General features: G+C 39.9%; 2 protein-coding genes across 7 annotated transcripts in view; both read left to right on the plus strand.

Moving 5' to 3' along the window:
• The window catches only part of LOC135556498 (guanine nucleotide-binding protein subunit alpha-11), an 80900-nt gene extending 73018 nt beyond the window's left edge, over positions 1-7882 (plus strand). For all 5 annotated transcript variants that reach the window (XM_064989746.1, XM_064989745.1, XM_064989748.1 and 2 more), the window contains 2 exons: positions 1586-1739; positions 2664-7882. In XM_064989746.1, coding sequence (XP_064845818.1) covers positions 1586-1739; positions 2664-2854 — 345 coding nt within the window. In that variant the 3' untranslated portion in view covers positions 2855-7882. The remainder of the gene's footprint in view (positions 1-1585; positions 1740-2663) is intronic.
• Positions 7883-8149: 267 nt separating this feature from the next.
• Positions 8150-21245, plus strand: part of LOC135556499 (TLE family member 5-like) — a 40008-nt gene continuing 26912 nt past the window's right edge. For both annotated transcript variants that reach the window (XM_064989750.1, XM_064989751.1), the window contains exon 1: positions 8150-9156. In XM_064989750.1, coding sequence (XP_064845822.1) covers positions 9130-9156 — 27 coding nt within the window. In that variant the 5' untranslated portion in view covers positions 8150-9129. The remainder of the gene's footprint in view (positions 9157-21245) is intronic.

Consider the following 21245-nt stretch of genomic DNA (forward strand, 5'->3'; position numbering starts at 1 on the left):
TACAGCACTGCACCACGTTGCCAGGCGGAGCAGAGCGGAGTATTTTGGAGGGTAGAGACATCCACATCCTCCTGCACTGCTCTCGCTACTGGATCTACCTGATCTGACAGTAAACATCATGTCACAGGAGCAGCAGAGCAGGCCCTCCTTACACACAGACAGGATGGGTGCCTCTGCATGGATAATGGGATTATATAATGCCAAAGATCTGCTCTCACATAGACTTAACGCAGACCACAGCAAACTCACAAGAGCAAAGTTAATCCTAACATGCGCATTACTCCACCCATTATATTTTTCAACTACATATTTATTGATTCCTCCCCCCAAAATTTGGTGAACTTATTTGGAGGATGGGAGTAATACATCTCATCACTACCCCACCTTTATTTCCTATAAATGCCATGGGAGTCTTTGTAAATTGGTCTCTAGGGTACAATGATATTTTGAAAGCCCTATGATTGTTTCACTAGACAATTTCAATGTTTTTATCAAGTGCAGTCAGGAATTTAAAATTACACTGAATTGAGTTGTATGCAGTAGCAATTGGCCATGTGTTTTCTAACCAGATGATTATTATTTTTTGTTAGGCTAGATTCACTATTTTGATAGAACTGTTATTAAATCAAGCAGTATCTTGGATTAATATGAGCTCATGAATGACCAAAGATTTTATTATTTAACTAGGCAAGTCAGTTAAGAACAAATTAGTATTTACAATGGCAGCCTACTGGGGAACAGATTTTTACCTTGTCAGCTCGGGAATTCAATCGAGCAACCTTTCGGTTACTGGCTCAACGCTCTAAACACTAGGCTATCTGCCATCAAATATATGGGTTTGCTCTAATAGAGAAGGGGTTGTTTCTTCATAGGATAAGTAACATTTACTGTCAAGTTTTTTGGCCCAATAGATGAATTGAAAGCAATAAATTGGTTGATATTTAGATTATTGAACAGAACAAAATGTTAACACTAATTAGCATATTTTGAAATGTTTTTGCATGATATAGAATAATGAAAACCTGTTTTGTTTTTCATTAACCTAATAATCACGCTAAAACATCACCGCTGTTGGCTCATTTCAAAGCAAGAAAACCAATTGCATATTTGAATAATAGCTACATGTAATAAAAGTTTAGGTTTGTTTTACATTACCTTATTTTGTGCCTGCCATTTGGCTGTAGGATACTCTGCTAGCAGCTTGCTAAAAACTGCAAGCAAGATAGCATTTTAGCTTCTCACATCTCCCCCATGTGAAATAATCAGATTTATAATGAAATAATATACCCTGACAAATATTCTCATATTTGCCAGTGCAACCTACAAAAATTTTCCAGTTTTGATGTACTGTTGAATGTATTCGCTCCCATGTCAGCAAAAATAGAACATTTATCATGTTTGCTCGCGGAGAAAAAGCACATTGCTAGCAGCTGTTTTTACCGTTTCAAAATAGCCTGAAATCACGTAGATATTACTTAAGACTACTTGATGCATATCCTATATAGATCAAATAAAGGAACCAAGCGAGTTCTGACCATCCTTTCCTTTCTGTCCCTATCGCTCTACCTCCCTCTTTCGCTGTCAGAATCGGATGGAGGAGAGCAAGGCTCTGTTCCGGACCATCATCACATATCCCTGGTTCCAGAACTCCTCCGTCATCCTGTTCCTCAACAAGAAGGACCTCTTGGAGGAGAAGATCACTTACTCCCACCTGGTCGACTACTTCCCAGAGTTTGATGGTAAACGACTCTTTACCTTTATCCTAGAACCTCTCTGCACTGGCTTATGTGGCCATGTCCAGTACCATGGCAGCTACTCAGGCAAATTATCAAATATAATGCATATGATTTATTTATTTATTATTGGAACATTATTCATTTCAAATTCTACAGGTGGCATGAACAGACCTGAATGTATTTTTGTTAGTATTTAGTGACACCGTGTGGCTAGACAATGAACTGAAATGTAATACAAATTCAAATCAAATCAAATTTATTTATATAGCCCTTTGTACATCAGCTGATATCTCAAAGTGCTGTACAGAAACCCAGCCTAAAACCCCAAACAGCAAGCAATGCAGATGTAGAAGCACGGTGGCTAGGAAAAACTCCATAGAAAGGCCAAAACATAGGAAGAAACCTAGAGAGGAACCAGGCTATGTGGGGTGGCCAGTCCTCTTCTGGCTGTGCCGGGTGGAGATTATAACAGAACATGGCCAAGATGTTCAAATGTTCATAAATGACCAGCATGGTCAAATAATAATAATAAGGCAGAACAGTTGAAACTGGAGCAGCAGCACGGCCAGGTGGACTGGGGACAGCAAGGAGTCATCATGTCAGGTAGTCCTGGGGCATGGTCCTAAGGCTCAGGTCCTCCCGAGAGAGAAAGAAAGAGAGAAGGAGAGAATTAGAGAACGCACACTTAGATTCACACAGGACACCGAATAGGACAGGAGAAGTACTCCAGATATAACAAACTGACCCCAGCCCCCGACACAAACTACTGCAGCATACCATTCAGGATTTAAATCGCTTACCTTTTGAGATCATGTAACGTGTCGTCCTTTCAATTTAAAATGTTGCGTGTTCGTTGGTAGCACAGGTACAGTGATGTGTCCTGTTGCTTGTAGCTTTGGGATAATGTGTGTGTGTGTGTACCCCTAGGGCCCCAGAGAGACGCTCAGGCAGGCCGGGAGTTTATCCTGAAGATGTTTGTGGACCTGAACCCTGACAGCGACAAGATCATCTACTCCCACTTCACCTGCGCCACGGACACAGAGAACATCCGCTTTGTGTTCGCTGCTGTCAAAGACACCATCCTGCAGCTCAACCTGAAGGAGTACAACCTGGTGTGAGAGAGAAAAATTGAGAGAATCCTCACACACAGCACAGAGTACACATCTACACACACACCTGCACTAACACACACACGCAGACACATTCACCAACATGCATTTACACACGCACACACACTTGATCACACATGCGTAATATATTCCAGGTTCTATTCACCCCTGGTCCCAACATCCTCCTGCTCCTTGTCTATGGTTTAATTGGATGTGTTTTTCCAGCTCCAGTCATTCCCCCCACTCCTCTCTTCCCTGCCCACTGCAGCCTGCATCCCTCCACTGACTTGACTTGGTGGTTGACAGCTCTCATTTGTCACCTGGTGTGGCTTGCGTCTCTGGGTCACCCCTGTTAAAGGAGGGGGGCTTGGGGGTGGGTAGGTAGAAGTCTGATTTGGTGGCTTGGGTGCCGGTGTGATTTAAAGGAAGGAGAGCTGAGGTGTAGGAAAGCAGGAAAAAGCCAGTGTCCCCCCTTCAGTCAGGGGGGTCTGTCTGCGGGATGGGAGGGGGGGCTGTGCACCCACCAGTCTGCGCACCCACCAGTCTGCAGAAGATTGTGGGTAACTGCATGGAATCGTTGGAGCAGGTGCGGGTGGTGCTGAGGTGTGGAGGGAAAGCTCAACTCTACATGGTCTTTGAGGTGTGTTTTTCCCAAACCTCACGCTAGGCTAGAAGTCACCTTGCACTGTTGAATGTAAAAAGTGTGTGTTACAATCAAGTGGATGCTCACACATAGACAGAGCAAGGGTGGGAGAGATTAAGTAAATTGATCTGTGTATATTAAGAATTATTTTAGGTGAGTTAATTGACTATTACTATTGCTACTACTGCTTTCCCAATGATGTTAATTAAAGATGAACAAGACCTCAGCATTTCTCATTTCCAAGAGGAAAGTCACAATTATCCAATAGAGGATGTAACCTACATGATTGGAAACTTTTAAAGTTTCCTCCTTAATCCACTGCTCCCCTGTCCCTCAGACAAAACATAATTTATATTTTTCACAGAACCCCTTGTTGAATTGGCAGCATCTTGTAACATTCTAAAACGACAATATGAATAAACTGCAGCACTATTTAGATTTAATTTGTCATGATTTTTACTCCTTAAAATGCGGTACCATTTGCCAAATGTTTTGTTTGCTGTAGATACAATCAAGTTGCCAGTATCAGTTACATCCCCCAAAACTTTTCAGATACGATGAACAAAATCAACTCGTTGGAGAATGGGGTGATGGAGATGACTGAAACGAAATGTGTATATTTACATGTGTCTTCTCTCATAGTTGCATTGAAAAGTTTAGTACATTAATTTAGGCAAAACTCATTTATATTTGCCGTACTATACCGTTTCTTTTGGACAATTGCCTAATTAATTACAATTGTTTGATAGTATGTTTCTGTGAATTTTTTTAACATTTTGGTTATCTTCCAATGAAGGTAAACAACTTGCTGTACTTGTGCAGATGACATAAAGGAGTAGTAAGGAGCAATAGTTTGTAATAAAGAAATCTTTAGTGCTGCCAGCTAACTTAAGTCACAAGTTGGTCCTCTACACAGTATCAGTACAGCTTCTCTTTGTTAAAGGTATTGGATATTTTTTCCCTATTTGGCCAATATTTTGAGAAATGGTAGTGATAAATAAGAGAAGTCTTTTTTTTATTTGTCTAATTTATGGACCAGAGCTCTAGATGTTGTTCATCTGACTCTTCCTCCCTGCTTCCATCTAGAAGTGTCTCCATCAGATGGGAGACTGGGAGAGACGGGGTCCATAGTACTGTTAAAAAAATACGATTTTAACGGCATGTGATCTACCTTTCTTTAGAGACATCATACTTTGTAGTTGCAGTTATGTTCTGCTTCAATTTTGAAATGATTGAGAATGGGAAGATTCTTTTCCATTTTGGGTTGGTGCATTATGCAAATAGAAAAAAGACTCATCAGTGGTTGAATTTAACTGGTCTATGCTTGCATTTTTGTAATTTAAGATTTTAATTTGGTATTGGTTTTTAATCCCATATCTTGTCTTTTGCTTGATAGTTAAGATTCCATAGCTAACAATATGTCGATAGATTGCTATTTTGTCTTTAACGTAATTCAGGTGAGTTTTCATTATAAGGGCTACTACTAGCAAAGTTGACAGAGAATTAAATGACTCTATGGATGATATAGAGCAATAGGTGCAATTAAAGTGAGTGTTATGAATCAGGGAGCCAGTGTTGGGGTGTGTTGATGCCAAGGGGAAGGCTATTGCCACAGGTTGAGTGCAAACTGTCCAGGGATGCCAGTTGGTGATCATTGGAGGATGAATTCTGTTGGCTATTTGCCTGTAAACTTTGACCAGCCCGTTTGGGCCTGAGCAGAGCCTAGTAAAACCACGGGGGGATCTCATAGCTGCCTGCCTCAGCCAATCTTTAGTGTGCTCTTCCGTTCCCACCTGCCATTCATGTCTTCAACTTGGCTTTAGTCCATTGTTGTGGATGGTTTGTGTTTTATGTGCCCTACTAGTCATGTTTCTATGCTTGACATTTATATACTAAGAAAGACCCTGACTGGAAGACATATGATTGCCACAGTGCTATTTGCACTCCAGAGAGCGTTGGGTGAGAGCAGTTAGGTGAAACTTAACACTTTAGAGTTATCATGATGACAGACTTGTTTTTCATATCTTGTATTTTTGGTGCCAAAAATAATGGCCAAATTGAGTGCAGGGTGCCCAAATATTTTTCGCATTCTACTGTACATGGCAAGCACTTACCCTGCAAAGTGAAGTTTGTGCTGTGTGTTTACAATTACATTGAATTGCAATCTAAGAATGTTTTGCCAATAATGTTGGCTTGGGTATACTTTTCAGTCCCCCTTAACTAATGTCCACTGTATACTAGCCTGGCTGAAAGGTCCAACGTTTACCTTTCCTCTACGTTCTCTACCCCAGTTGTTAAATGGTTTGTGCAATTCATGGAAATATCTGTAAATGTTGCTTTCACTGAAGGTGGAAAAGTAAGACCTTTTTTGGACTTAATTAAGTGCCACAGTGTTTTAAAAATGTTGAAACATGTTGGACATTTTGTAATACCTTGTCATTTGGCCAACCCACGGTGGATGCGGCCTTGTCGTGAAGGCAGCTTGTGAGTTGTCAGGGATGTTTGGTGTTGCACAACTTGTTAATTAATGGTCCCACACCTAATACTTTATTTACCACATTATTTGTGAACTGTACATAAAAAGCAGAAATATGAATGATTCCTGTACAACTGCAGATGAGGCTTTCAACTAAATTTGAACAGACTTTTTGTCGTGATTGCATATGTCTGAACGGATGTTTTTGGTTTAACTTGTTGAGCTTGTAGGCAAGTTTTAATTTCTCTCTCAGGAGTACGAAAGTCTCTCGCCAGGGCAGGCTGGACTGAGATGTTGCCAGTGGTACTTCAGATCACCACCAACAAGGCAGCTTGTTTTTGAATTGTTTTAGAGTGGTTACTGCTTCTCTGCTGCTCTGTTACCTCAAGAAGCACACTCCATCCCCGTTGACCTGTGGTTTACTTTCTTAGGTAGAGTAGGGTTTAGTTCTACACGTGACACTCATGCTGGGCTCTCTTCATGTTTGTAACCCCCAGTGGTTTTGCATTAATTTAGTTACATTGTACACCTTTTGCTCTCTACTGTAGGTATCTGCATCAGCTTGTGATCCAGTGGTTTTGAGGTGTGCGATGAGCTGGGTGGTTACTTCACTCTAAAAACACTGTACAAGTGTCTGGCGCAGGCCTCCCTCCCTGCTGTTGGCAGATATGAGAATGCTACCATGGGTTTTCTGAGCATACAGTCAGTATCAGTTTAAACCAAGTACATTGGTTTTCTCCACGTGGACTATGGACAGTGTGTATGTAGCTATGTGTTATGTGCACCCTCTACAGCACACTAATTGAACATCACAATAACTAGCAAGAGAACACGGAAGAAGTACTGTCGTCACTAAAACCAGCACAGTGGGGATTGAGGAAGGGATACACTACTAGAGGCAAGTCCATGCCATAGACTGACTAGCACTACAGTATATACAAACAGTTGCCACCATTTTTCCATACAGTTCATTTTGAAATAAGCCTGTTAAACTTTATTTATTGTAATGCTTTGCCAAGTAAAGGTACCGAAAGAGTAAAATACTGTAGCAGTTGGATTCATCGGTGAATTAATGAATATGGTGTTTTTTAGAATCAGCTGTTGTCTCCTCTTACTTGATCTTTAATCCTTTCTTTCTCACGGGTCAATGCACTGAACCTGCGCTGCAGTAATGGGACTTCCTGCATTCATGCAACTTACATGTTCATTCAAGCACGTTTTGTTGGTACTATGAGATGTGTATACACTTTTGATGGTTAATGCTTTTTCTTGAGATCCATACTGATGTGATGGATGCACAGAAATGCTAAAAGCTCTTATTGCATCTTTTGTAAGGCTGATGCATTACCTGAACTCTTGTATTTAGGAGCACTTAATATGATAGATTTTTAAATAAGAGGTTAAATAAACTTTGTGTAGTGGTGTATAAATTGAAAGTAATGTATTTTTTTCTTAAGTATACCAAATGTAAATTATGTACAATAATGAATGTGCCAATCCCCTTTCTTTGTAGAGCCAGACTCTTAACAAGTGCCAATGTTGTGAAAAATCATAAGGACCTATGTATTTCATGGTCCACTTTTTAAAACAAATAAACACTAAGTATGTGATTAAGATGAATAAATAAATGAAAATGAACGAAAAAGGTGAATTTTATTCTGTATTTAATGATGTTTTGAAAGAAATCACATTTTAATTGAATGTGGGGGGAGGGGGATAAACTGTATTAATGCGAAGCCCTCCAGAAAAGGGACCTAATGGGTATTGATTTACAGTATTTTAGCCATATTTCTCTTTTGTATGTTTCATTTCAACCACTGTTGCCTGAACCTCATTCAAACATGAAAATGATTTTCATAGCCTTCTCCTTTAAAGAAAAAGTATGTTTTAAATTGGAATAAAATGTGTTCCTATACTCTGCTGGTGTTCTGTCTGTATATTATGAACTCATTTCTGAACAATTAGCTTTTGAAATGCAGCCTATGCTGCACCTTTTAATATGAGGCTTTATTTTTGAAACAAAAAATCATCCAGAAGATAAACTTGATACATTTTATGTGGTTGACATTTGTTGATACCACAGTGGGAAACGATAGAAAACAGAAATTAAATGCAGCTCGTGTACTCATTCAAGGTGGAATTTGTGTTCCCTTCCACGAGGGGCGCTAGTTCTTTAGCCATTACATTTCTGGGAAGACGTTTTGGGCATGTTGAGAAGTGCAACGTAGAACGTTTCAGATAGAAATACATTTTCTTTTAACACCCACTGCGTTCTATTCCCATTGGCATAGAATATGATTTGTTCTGTACGGTGGATATCTTTGTGGGGCGTTTTGTAACGTCGCAACTTGCCTCAGGAATGGAATGTGGACTCCAGCCTCCGCCACAAATTCGGATTTAGGCTAGGAACAGATTTGACAGACGCTGAGCAAGTGTATACTTTAAAGTTTACTGTAAGATTTGTTAATGTTAGTTTTTTTGCGCCAACTGTTTGTTTACCAGCACCAGTTGTTAACAAACGGGAGGAATTCAATTTAAGCGAATACAGAGGTCCATTTAGTTATTTTTGCGAATTCGAGCAGTTTTCCCTCTGAAGCGTTGTGTGTTAGCGGACATATAGCTTTAGCTGGCTTTGTTGCGTTGGCGAAAACACACGGCGAAAGAAGACCGAACAAAAGAAACCAGGAAAAGACCTGGCGTTATTTATAACATTTGTGGTTATATGCATATTATATTTAGCTAGCTAGTGTACTAGTTACGTTACCTATAAACTGAAAACTAACGTTAGCAACAGCGATTAATCATTTTGAGCGACAGCCTTTGAAGAATTAAGAAAGGACCATTCAAATGGTTGAGGTTTGTATTTCATCGCCAACGAAAACGAGATTCCAGCTGGTAGCTACTAGGCTACTTTTGTCGAGTGATATACATCTGGACAAACAAGAGATATTGATTAGCTAGCTGACGCCAGCTGCATCACCAATTTTGGGGACAATAACTAGCGTTCGCTAGTGAGCTGGTCAACTCGTGTGATTATTGGCTAGATTCGAGTTTGCAAATACGGACAAAGGGGGGAACAACAAGCCAATATTTTTTGGGGGGCTACATTTTGAACACTCATCATTCATCGTATTTGGGAAGGAAAACAATAAACAAGGAATTGACATGATGTTTCCACAATCCAGACATTCAGTAAGTGGATTTAATGTAATATTCAGAAAATCAATAGATTATTTTCTGTATTTAACTTGTTTGTCTGCGTGTGCCAGTTAGATTGTATCTAGTTATACAATGAGCAGACATCGTTACTTTGTATTGCATCAGGTTTTTATGTTTTCAGCATGTCACTTCCATCAAAAAAAATGATCGTCACATTTAGTTTAAAATCTGAATTAAGCAGACCCCCTGGGGCAATTTGATTACTAAACCAGACATAAATTAGGGCCTATTTATGCCTAACCACCCGTATTATGCTTAGCTACTTGTTGTGCCCATACATTTGTATGCCGTTAGTTGACTGCGATTTCACTGGTTATTAATCAAAGTGGAAAATAATCATGGTCATTTCCAAGTATTTGCATCAAACTGTCGGTGACACAATTACAATATTTGTTCTGTTCAATACAGAATCGCATGATTTGCATTGCTAATGAATTTGGATTGCAAGGCAGATGGGAAATGTAGAACGGATGGCTATTTTACTGTAGCTACAAGTATACAAGCCCGACAACGTAATGCATACAGTGTAGTGATTACTCTTACAGGGAGCCCCATATGATGACATCGAAGAAGTTGGGGGACTTTGCAGACATGATACAGGAACTGGGGGTAGATTTGGTTCATGTCCAATGTTGAAACATTTAAGATAATTAACTTTCGAAATCAGAACTGCCCGTCTATGATTTGTTGTCAATGGAATTGATAGTTTCTTTGACAACGATAAGTACGGCTGTCTACATGATCCTCTTGACAATACAATACTTAAGTGAAGTATCTACCTGAGTATCCAGAATATACTGAGGGGTAGAGCTGGTACTGGCTTGCGATTCATGGCCTGCAACCCATGTAGTAGGTCTGTTTTGTGCCTTAATAACCACGTTTCCATCCAGTTGTTATGCAAGTATAGTAATGGCGCATTAATAAATAACACGACAGGTGTTATGGAAACATGAAGTGTCGGTACAATTTCGTTCGACATTGTATCTTTTTGTGTCAGTAAAATTAATTGCATGAAAATTGGTGGCGTAAACCATCACTTGGGAGTCACGGAATGAAATGCCAAGTTGTACAACCACGACGTGGGAAAGCATTAAGGGCCTGATTCAGATTTAGGAAATGTACGCTTTTTATACGCACGCCTTTCCTACGCACTTCTCAGTAGTTATTTTTCAGGCTCACGCGACGAACACACCGACAGTGTCATTGCATTTTGGTACACCAGAATTATGTTAATTTCCAATGAAACGCTGCGTTTGCCTTGCAGCGTGGCAGACGCAGTTGCAGTGCGTTTACTCTTGTCTATACGTTGAATTTATCGAACCTATGCGTCAAACTGAATGCATAGGTGGCTTGACAGAAATGGTAGCAGAAGTTGAATGTTGAACCTTTGTTGCATACATGTGCAGATGATGCTGCATTCTATTTTGAGCAATGATGCTGACCGGTGTGATCGACAGCTTCATTGCATTTTGGTACACCAGAAGTAATTAATTTCCAGTGGAACGCAGCGTTTGCCTTGTAGCATTGCTGTTGCAGTGCGTTCTGTGTGGTGCATACTTTGGATTTATCGAATGTATGCTCAAACTGTATGTGTAGATGACTTGACAGAAATGGTAGCAGAAGGTGAATGTTGAACTTTTGTTGCATACACATCCAGATGATCCTGTATACTATTTTGCGCAAAAACACTATCGGTGTGATCAAGGCATTCGTTACCTTATGCCGGTGCTTAATGTTGTTCCCTTACACGTAATGTTGTTCCCTTACACGCACTTGAATAAATGTAATTCACCTGGTGAAAACCCTCCCACTTTCTGCGTTTTTCTTCATGGAGTTGTCATTCAATAGGGGTTTCAGTACATTTATATAAAGACATCTTTAAAAAAAAAAATCTAACTTACTGGAGTATAAGAACGTTCATAATATTAGGGATCAATGAGAGAAGGCCATGTCAATACACACATTCGTCTCCTTTTCAGCACCAATTGGTGCATTGAAAAATACTATTTGGGGTTAGGAAAGTATTTATGAATAATTAAAAAAACAGGTTTGGAACGCCTTTACACAAAATATATTGGTTTATCAAAAAATACACTGGTTTGATTCATCCTGAACATTACCATATTCAACTGTTCCAGCCATGACATATTGGAAGGTGAGAAACGTGAAGAATATGGTTTGAACAGTAGTCTATAAATCAACCTTAATATTCCTCACTTACGGTGGAACTGTGACAACAGTCCAGTCATCATGAACCATGCTCCAGGTTTAAACTAATACATATGGTCTGCGTTCCATAATGATTCAAATAGGCTACAAGTCCCAAATTATTTCACAACTTGTAATACGTTAGCCTACTATGAACCACTATTGCTAGCGATCCTCAGGAACAGCCACACGAACGTGACAGAGGAAACGTAAACAAACAATATATAATGGTGCAAAGTGTGAGGAAGTACCACGGTTATAAATGCATGCGGATATAACTGACGGTGGCTACCGATAGTGGCTAATACAATACATTGTACTTTAAAACATTTTTTTTTATATATATATATACAGTGAAAAGGTCCAGGCATATAAATGAAACATTCTAGAAATCAAATGGGGTGTATCTGTAGGCACACATTAATCTCTTTGATCTCCACCTAAAACAAATAGCGGGTGAATAGCATGCTATTGTCATGCTTAAGATCAAGGTCAGACTACGCGTAGAGAGAAGTACTTAACTAGGGTCGGACCACCCGACCCCCACCAAAAGAGTTTGATGAGCTTGATGCAAATGTCCTATAAATATTGATGGTATTATTTGAATGCTGGTGAGATGATGATCGATGCTTGGCTGCAAGTTATCAAATAAAAATGATATTGCTCTTATCCATATATTATAACCTACCCTTTCAACTTTATCAGAGAAATGTCTAGAGAGCATGCGGCAAAAACAGATTGGGCAAGTTTACAATTTATCGCAAAAGTTTTGGCAGTCATCGGTAGATGGAAACGCATTGAATTTCTTGGTGTTTGCAAAAGTACTTGTGCACTACGTCATCACACACAGCATTTTGTCCTCAATAAGTCAGTTACATGGAAACACCTCTCGTGGGAAAATGTGAATATTCTTTATGCATATTTTAGAATATTCACCAAAAAAATCGGTCTCCATTTGTATTAAAACCTAGCTATTGTGTGTAATGGAATGCATATTTCCCAGCATGAAAACAACTAACCCTGGTGGGTACCTTTTTATGACTGCAATAGGCCAAAATCTTTTTCCCAAATCCCAATTTCCCATGGTAATAGAAATTGGTATATGGAAGAGAGAAAAAAACTGATTCTCAACCCATGGTCACATAACTCACATTTGTGTACATATTTGGGTAAAAAAGGAACACTTCAGTAAAAGTCTATTTGAAATGTTCACATTACTGTCATGTGCTAAACAAGCAATTGCAGTTGCACGGTGTTGGTGCTGTGTAGACCCTGTCGTTCCCAGCTCAAATAAAACCTGAAATGAAGGTTTTGGAATATAATGTCGGCAAAAACTATTACAAGACTATTATGTTACCACGGTGTGCTTGCTCCATAGCAACAATTTGTCATTGCCAGTGCCAACGTAGAAGGGGGAGGAATTGTTTGCTCAGGCTAGAGCCTGGATGTCTCATGATATGAATGGTGTGCCCTTGTGCATGCAGCCGTGGGATGCATCTCTGTTCTAAGACTGGCAGTGTGTCTGAGAAGACTGCAAAGGTTCCAACCACTTCATCGGTGTGCAGAGGAGAAGGAAATAACTCCTAATTGTGTGAGACACCTAACTGGATCTAATGAGACAAATTAAGAGGTCGACCGATTATGATTTTTCAACGCTGATACCGATTATTGAAGGACCAAAAAAGCCGATACCGATTAATCGGACGATTTTATTTATTTGTAATAATGACAATTACAACAATACTGAATGAACACTTATTTTAACTTAATATAATACATCGATAAAATCAATTTAGTCTCAAATAAATAATGAAACATGTTCAGTTTGGTTTAAATAATGCAAAAACAAAGTGTTGGAGAAGAAAGTAAAAGTGCAATATGTGCTAACGTTTCAGTTCCTTGCTCAGAACATGAGAACATATGAAAGCTGGTGGTTCCTTTTAACATGAACTTCAATATTCCCAGGTAAGAAGTTTTAGGTTGTAGCTATTATAGGAATTATAGGACTATTTCCCTCTACCATTTGTATTTCATTAACCTTTGACTATTGGATGTTCTTATAGGCACTTTAGTATTGCCAGTGTAACAGTATAGCTTCCGTCCCTCTGCTCGCACCTCCCTGGGCTCGAACCAGCAACACAACGACAACAGCCACCATCGAAGCAGCGTTACTCATGCAGAGCAAGGGGAACAACTACTAGAAGGCTCAGAGCGAGTGACGTTTGAAACGCTATTAGCGCCCGCTAACAAGCTAGCCATTTCAATTCGGTTACAGCAGCCTCATCTCGGGAGTTGATAGGCTTGAGGTCATAAACAGCGCAATGCTTGACGCACAATGAAGAGCTACTGGAAAAACGCACAAAAGTGCTGTTTGAACGAATGTTTACGCGCCTGCTTCTGCTTACCACCGCTCAGTCAGATACTTAGGTACTTGTATGCTTGTATGCTCAGTCAGATTATATGCAATGCAGGACACGCTAGATAATATCTAGTAATATCATCAACCATGTGTAGTTAACTAGTGTTTATGATTGATTGTTTTTTATAAGATAAGTTTAATGCTAGCTAGCAACTTACGTTGGCTTACTGCATTCGCGTAACGGCAGTCTCCTTGTGGAGTGCAACGAGAGAGAGGCAGGTCGTTATTGCATTGGACTAGTTAACTGTACGGTTGCAAGATTGGATCCCCCGAGCTGACAAGGTGAAACTTAGTTGTTCTGCCCCTGAACAAGGCAGTTAACCCACCGTTCCTAGGCCGTCATTGAAAATAAGAATGTGTTCTTAACTGACTTGCCTAGTTAAATAAAGGTATAAAAAAAATACCGATTTCCGATTGTTATGAAAACTTGAAATTAGCCATAATTAATCGGCCATTCCGATTAATCGGTCAACCTCTAAAGCAAATACCAAAATATTGTTTTGGAGTTTACTTTTAAGATCAACGGCATCATGAACTTGGCAAGTACCAGGACATTTTAGCCAAAGACCTGGTTGCCTCTGCCAAGAGGTTGAAACTTGGCTTCAAGTGAATCTTCCAGAAAGATGTCAACATTGAACCACGCCCCATGGTGGCGGTGGGGTTATGGTATGGGCAGGCATAAGCTACGGACAACTAACACCATTACATTTTATCAATGGCAATTTAAGTGCACCAAAATATGAGGTTGTGAGGCCCATGTTCATAATTTTTTATTTTAAGGTATCTATGACCAACCAATTCATATCTGTATTCCTAGTCATGTGAAATCCATAGATTATGGCCTAATGAATTTATTTAAATTGACTGACTACCTCATATGAACTGTAACTAAGTCAAATCAATGAAATTGTTGCGTTTGAACAAAAACAGTGTAATTGAGAGTGAAAAGGAATCTTGTGCAGAATCAAAATATTACTAAACAGTCATCCTGTTTGCAACAAGGCACTAAAGTAATACTGAAAAAAATGTAGCAAAGCAAATTAACTTTGTCATGAATACAACATTTTATGTTTGAGGCAAACCTAATACAACACATTACTGAATACAATTCTCCATATTTTCAAGCATAATGGTGGCTGCATCATGTTATATAGGTATGCTTGTAATCGTTAAGGACTGGGGAATTTTTCAGGATAGAAATAAACAAATCTAGAGTTTTAAAAAAAATGAATGGAGCTAAGCACAGGCAAAATCCTTGAGGAAAACCTGCTTCAGTCTGCTTTTCACCCCAGACACTGGGAAATTAATTCACCTTTCAGCAGGACAATAACCTAAAACACAGGGGCAAATCTACACTGGCGTTGCTTACCAAAAAGACAGTGAGTGGCTGAGTTACAGTTTTGACTTAAATCTATGGCAAGACCTGAAAATGGTTGTTTAGCAATGATCAACAACCAGACTTTGTTGAATTTTGAAAAGAATAATGGGAAATGTTGGTGTGAATACTTACAGTTGAAGTCAGGAAGTTCACATACACCTTAGCCAAATACATTTAAACTCAGTTTTTCACAATTTCTGACATTTAATCTTAGTAAAAAATCCCTGTCTTAGGTCAGTTAGGATCACCACTTTATTTTAAGAATGTGAAATGTCAGAATAATACTAGAGAACGATTTATTTCAGCTTTTATTTCTTTCATCACATTCCCAGTGGGTCAGAAGTTTACATACACTCAATTAGTATTTGGTAGCATTGCCTTTAAATTGTTTAACTTGGGTCAAATGTTTCAGGTAGCCTTCCACAAGCTTCCCACAATAAGTTGGGTGAATTTTGTCCCATTCCTCCTGACAGAGCTGGTGTAAGTGAGTCAGGTTTGTAGGCCTCCTTGCTCGCACACACTTTTTTTTAGTTCAGCCCACAAATCTTCTATAGGATTAAGGTCAGGGCTTTGTGATGGCCACTCCAATACCTTGACTTTGTTGTCCTTAAGCCATTTAATTAGGGCCGATTTCAAGTTTTCATAACAATCGGTAATCTGCATTTTTGGACACCGATCATGGCTGATTACATTGCACTACACAAGGAGACTGCGTGGCAACTGACTACCTGTTATCCGAGTGCAGCAAGGAGCCAAGGTAAGGTGCTAGCTAGCATTAAACGTATCTTATAAAAAACAATCAATCTTAACATAATCAGTAGTTAACTACACATGGTTGATGATATTACTAGTTTATCTAGCTTGTCCTTCATTGCATATAATCGATGCGGTGCCTGTTAATTTATCATAGAGTCACAGCCTACTTCGCCAAACGGGTGATTTTAACAAGCTCATTCAGGAAAAAAGCACTGTCGTTGCACCAATGTGTATCTAACCATAAACATCAATGCCTTTCTTAAAATCAGTACACAAGTATATACAAATATATAGTATATATTTTTAAACCTGCACATTTAGTTAGTTTTGCATGCTAACATGCATTTCTTTTAACTAGTGTGCAGCAATTTGGGCCGCCTGGCTCGTTGCGAACTGTGTGAAGACCGTTTCTTCCTAACAAAGACAGCCAACTTTGCCAAACGGGGAATGATTTAACAAAAGCGCATTTGCGAAAAAAGCACAATCGTTGCACGAATGTACCTAACCATAAACATCAATGCCTTTCTTAAAATCAATACACAGAAGTATATATTTTTTAAACCTGCGTATTTAGTTAAAAGATATTCATGTTAGCAGGCAATATTAAACTAGGGAAATTGTCACTTCTCTTGCGTTCATTGCACGTAGAGTCAGGGTATATGCAACAGTTTGGGCCGCCTGGCTCATTGCGAACTAATTTGCCAGAATTTTACGTAATTATGACATTACATTGCACAACCTTCAATGTTACAGCAATATTTAGACTTATGGATGCCACCAATTAAATTAAATACGGAACGGTTCTGTATTTCACTGAAAGAATAAAAGTTTCCAGATTTGACCATATTAATGAACTAAGGCTCGTATTTCTGTGTGTTATTATAATTAAGTCTGATTTGATAGAGCAGTCTGACTGAGCGGTGGTAGGCAGCAGCAGCTCGTAAGCATTCATTCAAACAGCACTTTACTGTGTTTGCCAGCAGCTCTTCGCAATACTTCAAGCACTGCGCTGTTTATGATTTCAAGCCTATCAACTCCCAAGATTATCCTGGCAATTACTAAAGTACCTATTAGAACATCCAATAGTCAAAGGTATATGACATACAAATGGTATAGAGAGAAATAGTCCTATAATTAGAACCTAAAACTTCATACCTGGGAATATTGAAGACTCATGTTAAAAGGAACCACCAGCTTACATATGTTCTCATGTTCTGAGCAAGGAACTTAAACGTTAGCTTTTTTACATGGCACATATTGCACTTTTACTTTCTTCTCCAACACTTTGTTTTTGCATTATTTAAACCAAATTGAACATGTTTCATTATTTATTTGAGTCTAAATTGAAATTGGCTCCAATTAAGCGCCGTCCACAGGGTATGGCATGGCAAAATGGAGTGATAGCCTTCCTTCTTCAAGATCCCTTTTACCCTGTACAAATCTCCCACTTTACCACCACCAAGCATCCCCAGACCATCATGTTGCCTCCGCCATGCTTGACAGATGACATCAAGCACTCCACCAGCATCTTTTCATTTTTTCTGCATCTCACGAATGTTCTTCTTTATGATCCAAACACCTCAAACTTAGATTTGTCTGACCATAACACTTTTTTCCAATCTTCCTCTGTCCCAGTGTCTGTTATTTTGCCCATCTTAATCTTTTTATTTTTATTGGCCAGTCTGAGATATGGCTTTTTCTTTGCAAGTCTGCTTAGAAGGCCAGCATCCCAGAGGCATCTCTTCACTGTTGATGTTGAGACTGTTGTTTTACGGGTACTATTTAATGAAGCTGCCAGTTGAGGACTTGAGACATCTCTTTCTCAAACTAGACACACTAATGTACTTGTCCTCTTCCTCAGTTCTGCACCTGTGCCTCCCACTCTTTCTATTCTGGTTAGAGCCCGTTTGCGCTGTTCTGTGAAGGGAGTAGTACCCAGCAATGTACAAGATCTTCTGTTTCTTGGCAATTTTTCACATGGAATAGCCTTCATTTCTCAGAACAAGTATAGACTGATGAGTTTCAGAAGAAAGTACTTCATAAAGTGTTTCTGGCCATTTTGAGCCTGCAAAAGAAACCCACAAATGCTGATGCTCCAGATACTCAACATGTCTAAAGTTAAAAATATCTATATATTTTTTTTTAAAAGGCCAGTTTTATTTCTTCTTTAATAAGAACAACAGTTTTCAGCTGTGCTAACATAATTGCAAAATGGTTTTCTAATGATCAATTTGACTTTTAAAATGATAAACTTGGCTTAGCTAACACAACATGCCATTGGAACACAGGAGTGATGGTTGCTGATAATGGTCCTCTGTACGCCTATGTAGATATTCCATTAAAAAAGCTGCTGTTTCCAGCTACAATAGTAATTTGCAACATTACCATTGTCTACACTGTATTGCTGATCGATTTTATATTATTTTAATGGGCCAAAAAATATTTTAATGGGCTTTTTAAAAATAAAACAAGGAATTTTCTAAGCGACCCCAAACTTTTAAACGGTAGTGTATGTGTCAGATTGGAAGATTTAAACTGGAGATTAAGATGTGAGATGCTCTCTCAAACTGTGAAATGCTTAAAGTAGAATATTTCTCCTTCATATATTTCTTTAATAAACTAAGTATATTCCAAGTTATGGTGACAATTGTAAGTTTACACTATTTTACCTTGATTCCTATGCAATTAGGTGTTATAATTTGAATGGTTTTAAAGCCCTATTCACACAGGACTAGTAGTATCAGAGGACCTTGGCGTTAGTAGGTTTTCGGCTGGAATTTTCGGCTGATTTGGATGGAACTTAAATTACTGATGTGGTAATTTGTGCTTGTGCACATAATTATCTCCCCCAATAAACTACTCCTGTGCAAATGGGGTTTAATAAAGTGAATGTGCTTACAGTCCATGCGGTACTGTAGCAGTTAAAGCATGATCTCTCATCTTTCAAGCCCCTGTTACCAGCACCAGGTGTTTAAACCCAGGTGTATTTGCATACATTTGGTTGTGAGTGACTAACACAGATAAGCAAATGGCAGATGATGGATAAAACTATTGCTGCTGTAAGTAGAACCCACAGAACAGCTTGTCGCCACTGCTGCTAAATTTGGCAATATGGGAGTAAAATCTCAAACCTATAGACAATACAAGAAGTTTGGCCTTGATTCACAGGTGCACGATCACACACACACACACACACACACAGCTTGTTTCGCTTTATCATGCGTTTCCTCCCAGATCTGATGCCGTGGTGGGAGGGTCGGGGCAGAGGATGCACAGGCATTATTAAGGCCACTTGAATTAATAGTATAGCGTCCAGCCTTTTTCTCTAAAGCCTACAACTGGGGGCGCGGGGCTTAATCCCTGGTCCCCTGTATCGCCCATTAATCAAACTCCACCCACCCCTGCTCAATCGCTCACTCTGTCTCACACACACACAAGGGTGCCATCTTCACTTTTCTCTAGCCAAAGCTGACATCCACTCGTCAATGCACTAAAGATTGCACACCCGTTTTAAAATAAAGATTTCCCATGTATTTCGCTCTCTCCTACTCACCCATACACAACCTCAATAACAAGGGTACAGACATGTCTTTTAAAACACACACAGATATCCTTAGTGGCTTCAATGGTCTCATCTGCTTTGTTTTTTTGATCAAATTAAATGTGGAGCTTGACACACACACAGCCAGCAGATGTCAGGGTTGCTCATTAGCATGCCGGAGGGCCCAGTGCCCCACCAACCCCGGGGGGGGGGGCACAGCTATTGAGGGTCTGAGTGCAGGCCACGGGTCACAGGTGATATGGATTTTTGTGGGGGGCCACACCGGCTGGTTTTCAAGTGAATATGGGGTTGGGGAATTGGGACAGTCTCTAATTCCCCATCATGAACACACACATTCTATGCAGGGTATGCATACCATACACCTCTCCCCATCCTGGGTTCATACGTCCCAGTTATGGAGGACTAACACACGAGACTGGTTCTGCCCCCCAAAAAACATTTATTTCACTAAAAACAAATTCAGTGAGTGCCAACTAGATGAAATGCTAAGGCCAAATAATGTTGAAAATTTGACTTTGCCATTGCTGCAAGTGAGTATGTAAAAAAATATATATTTTGAGCTCGTGGTTAGAATTCATTACATCTCAAATCCTCAGAGAAGTGAAAGAACCACAGCATTTATATTGTGCTACCTAAAAGAGCTGTCCCTCTTATTATTCAGAGACCTGAAGATTGCAAGAAGAGACACCTGTTACCGCCCATCTGGCTGCTCTCCTTATGAGTGATGCGTATGTGTGGGGGTAGATTTTATGAGCCTCTGTTTTATTTGTTCATAAATGATTGCATGCTTTGTTTGTGGGGATTGGCCTTTTGTTGTCTGCATACCTTATTCGTGTGTGTGTGTGTGTGTGTGTGTGTGTGTGTGTGTGTGTGTGTGTGTGTGTGTGTGTGTGTGTGTGGGGAGAAAGAAAAGGACAAAGTGGAGGATGATGAAAGAGAGAAAGCAGAGCATGATGAGGATGTTTGTATGTGTGTGTGTCAGTGAGGGTACAAGCAGTATGTGTGGGAGTGTGTGATGAGGGGGGTTAGAAGTGGAGCAGTGCCTCCATCAGTATTCAGCAGTGGCTGTGTGGGTGGGGGGTGTAACCGCACCCCTGAGCAGAGCACTGGACTGGAACAAAGCGGCTAGGCGAGGGGGCTTTTGATTGGCCAACCCCGGCACAGGCCCCAGACCTGCCAGAACACAGGCACTGCAGAGACCAGACAAGAGAATTAGCTGTACTCTCTCCCTTCATACACGCAAGGCAAGAGAAAGACTTGAGCAACAAAACATCTCATCTTGGAGCTCATTGAAAACCTCAGAGATCTATGGCAGGAAGCCCTCCCAGACTGGACTAGTAGTGCCCAGGGTTAGGCTGTGGCCCAGCTGGGTCTAACTAGCCAGAAAGCTACCTTTGTTGTTTAGCAGATAGGAGTCTGGGTCCAGAGGGAGCATTTTAGTGTTCCATGCATGTCAGGCCTTCTGCTTTCATTGTCCATTTTTTTATTTGTTTCTGAAGCTGGGGGTAATCATTGTACTGCCCTTTTGGACCCTTGTAAGTAATAACCTTGCTTTTTAGAAAGAGACATCAATCACAGGTACAACCACACACACTCTAATCTCACAGCCTCCTTCACCAGGATATTTTTAATCTTGCCCATGGTCTCCAAACCTACAGCCCTGTTGCCCTCACTGCTTTCCTCGCTTGTGACAAATTTCCCCTTGCGTGGATGTCTCCTTCGGGTTGTTACAGCCCCTG

Source organism: Oncorhynchus masou, chromosome 15 (genome assembly GCF_036934945.1).
Source record: "Oncorhynchus masou masou isolate Uvic2021 chromosome 15, UVic_Omas_1.1, whole genome shotgun sequence".
In the NCBI taxonomy this organism is placed as follows: Eukaryota; Metazoa; Chordata; class Actinopteri; order Salmoniformes; family Salmonidae; genus Oncorhynchus; species Oncorhynchus masou.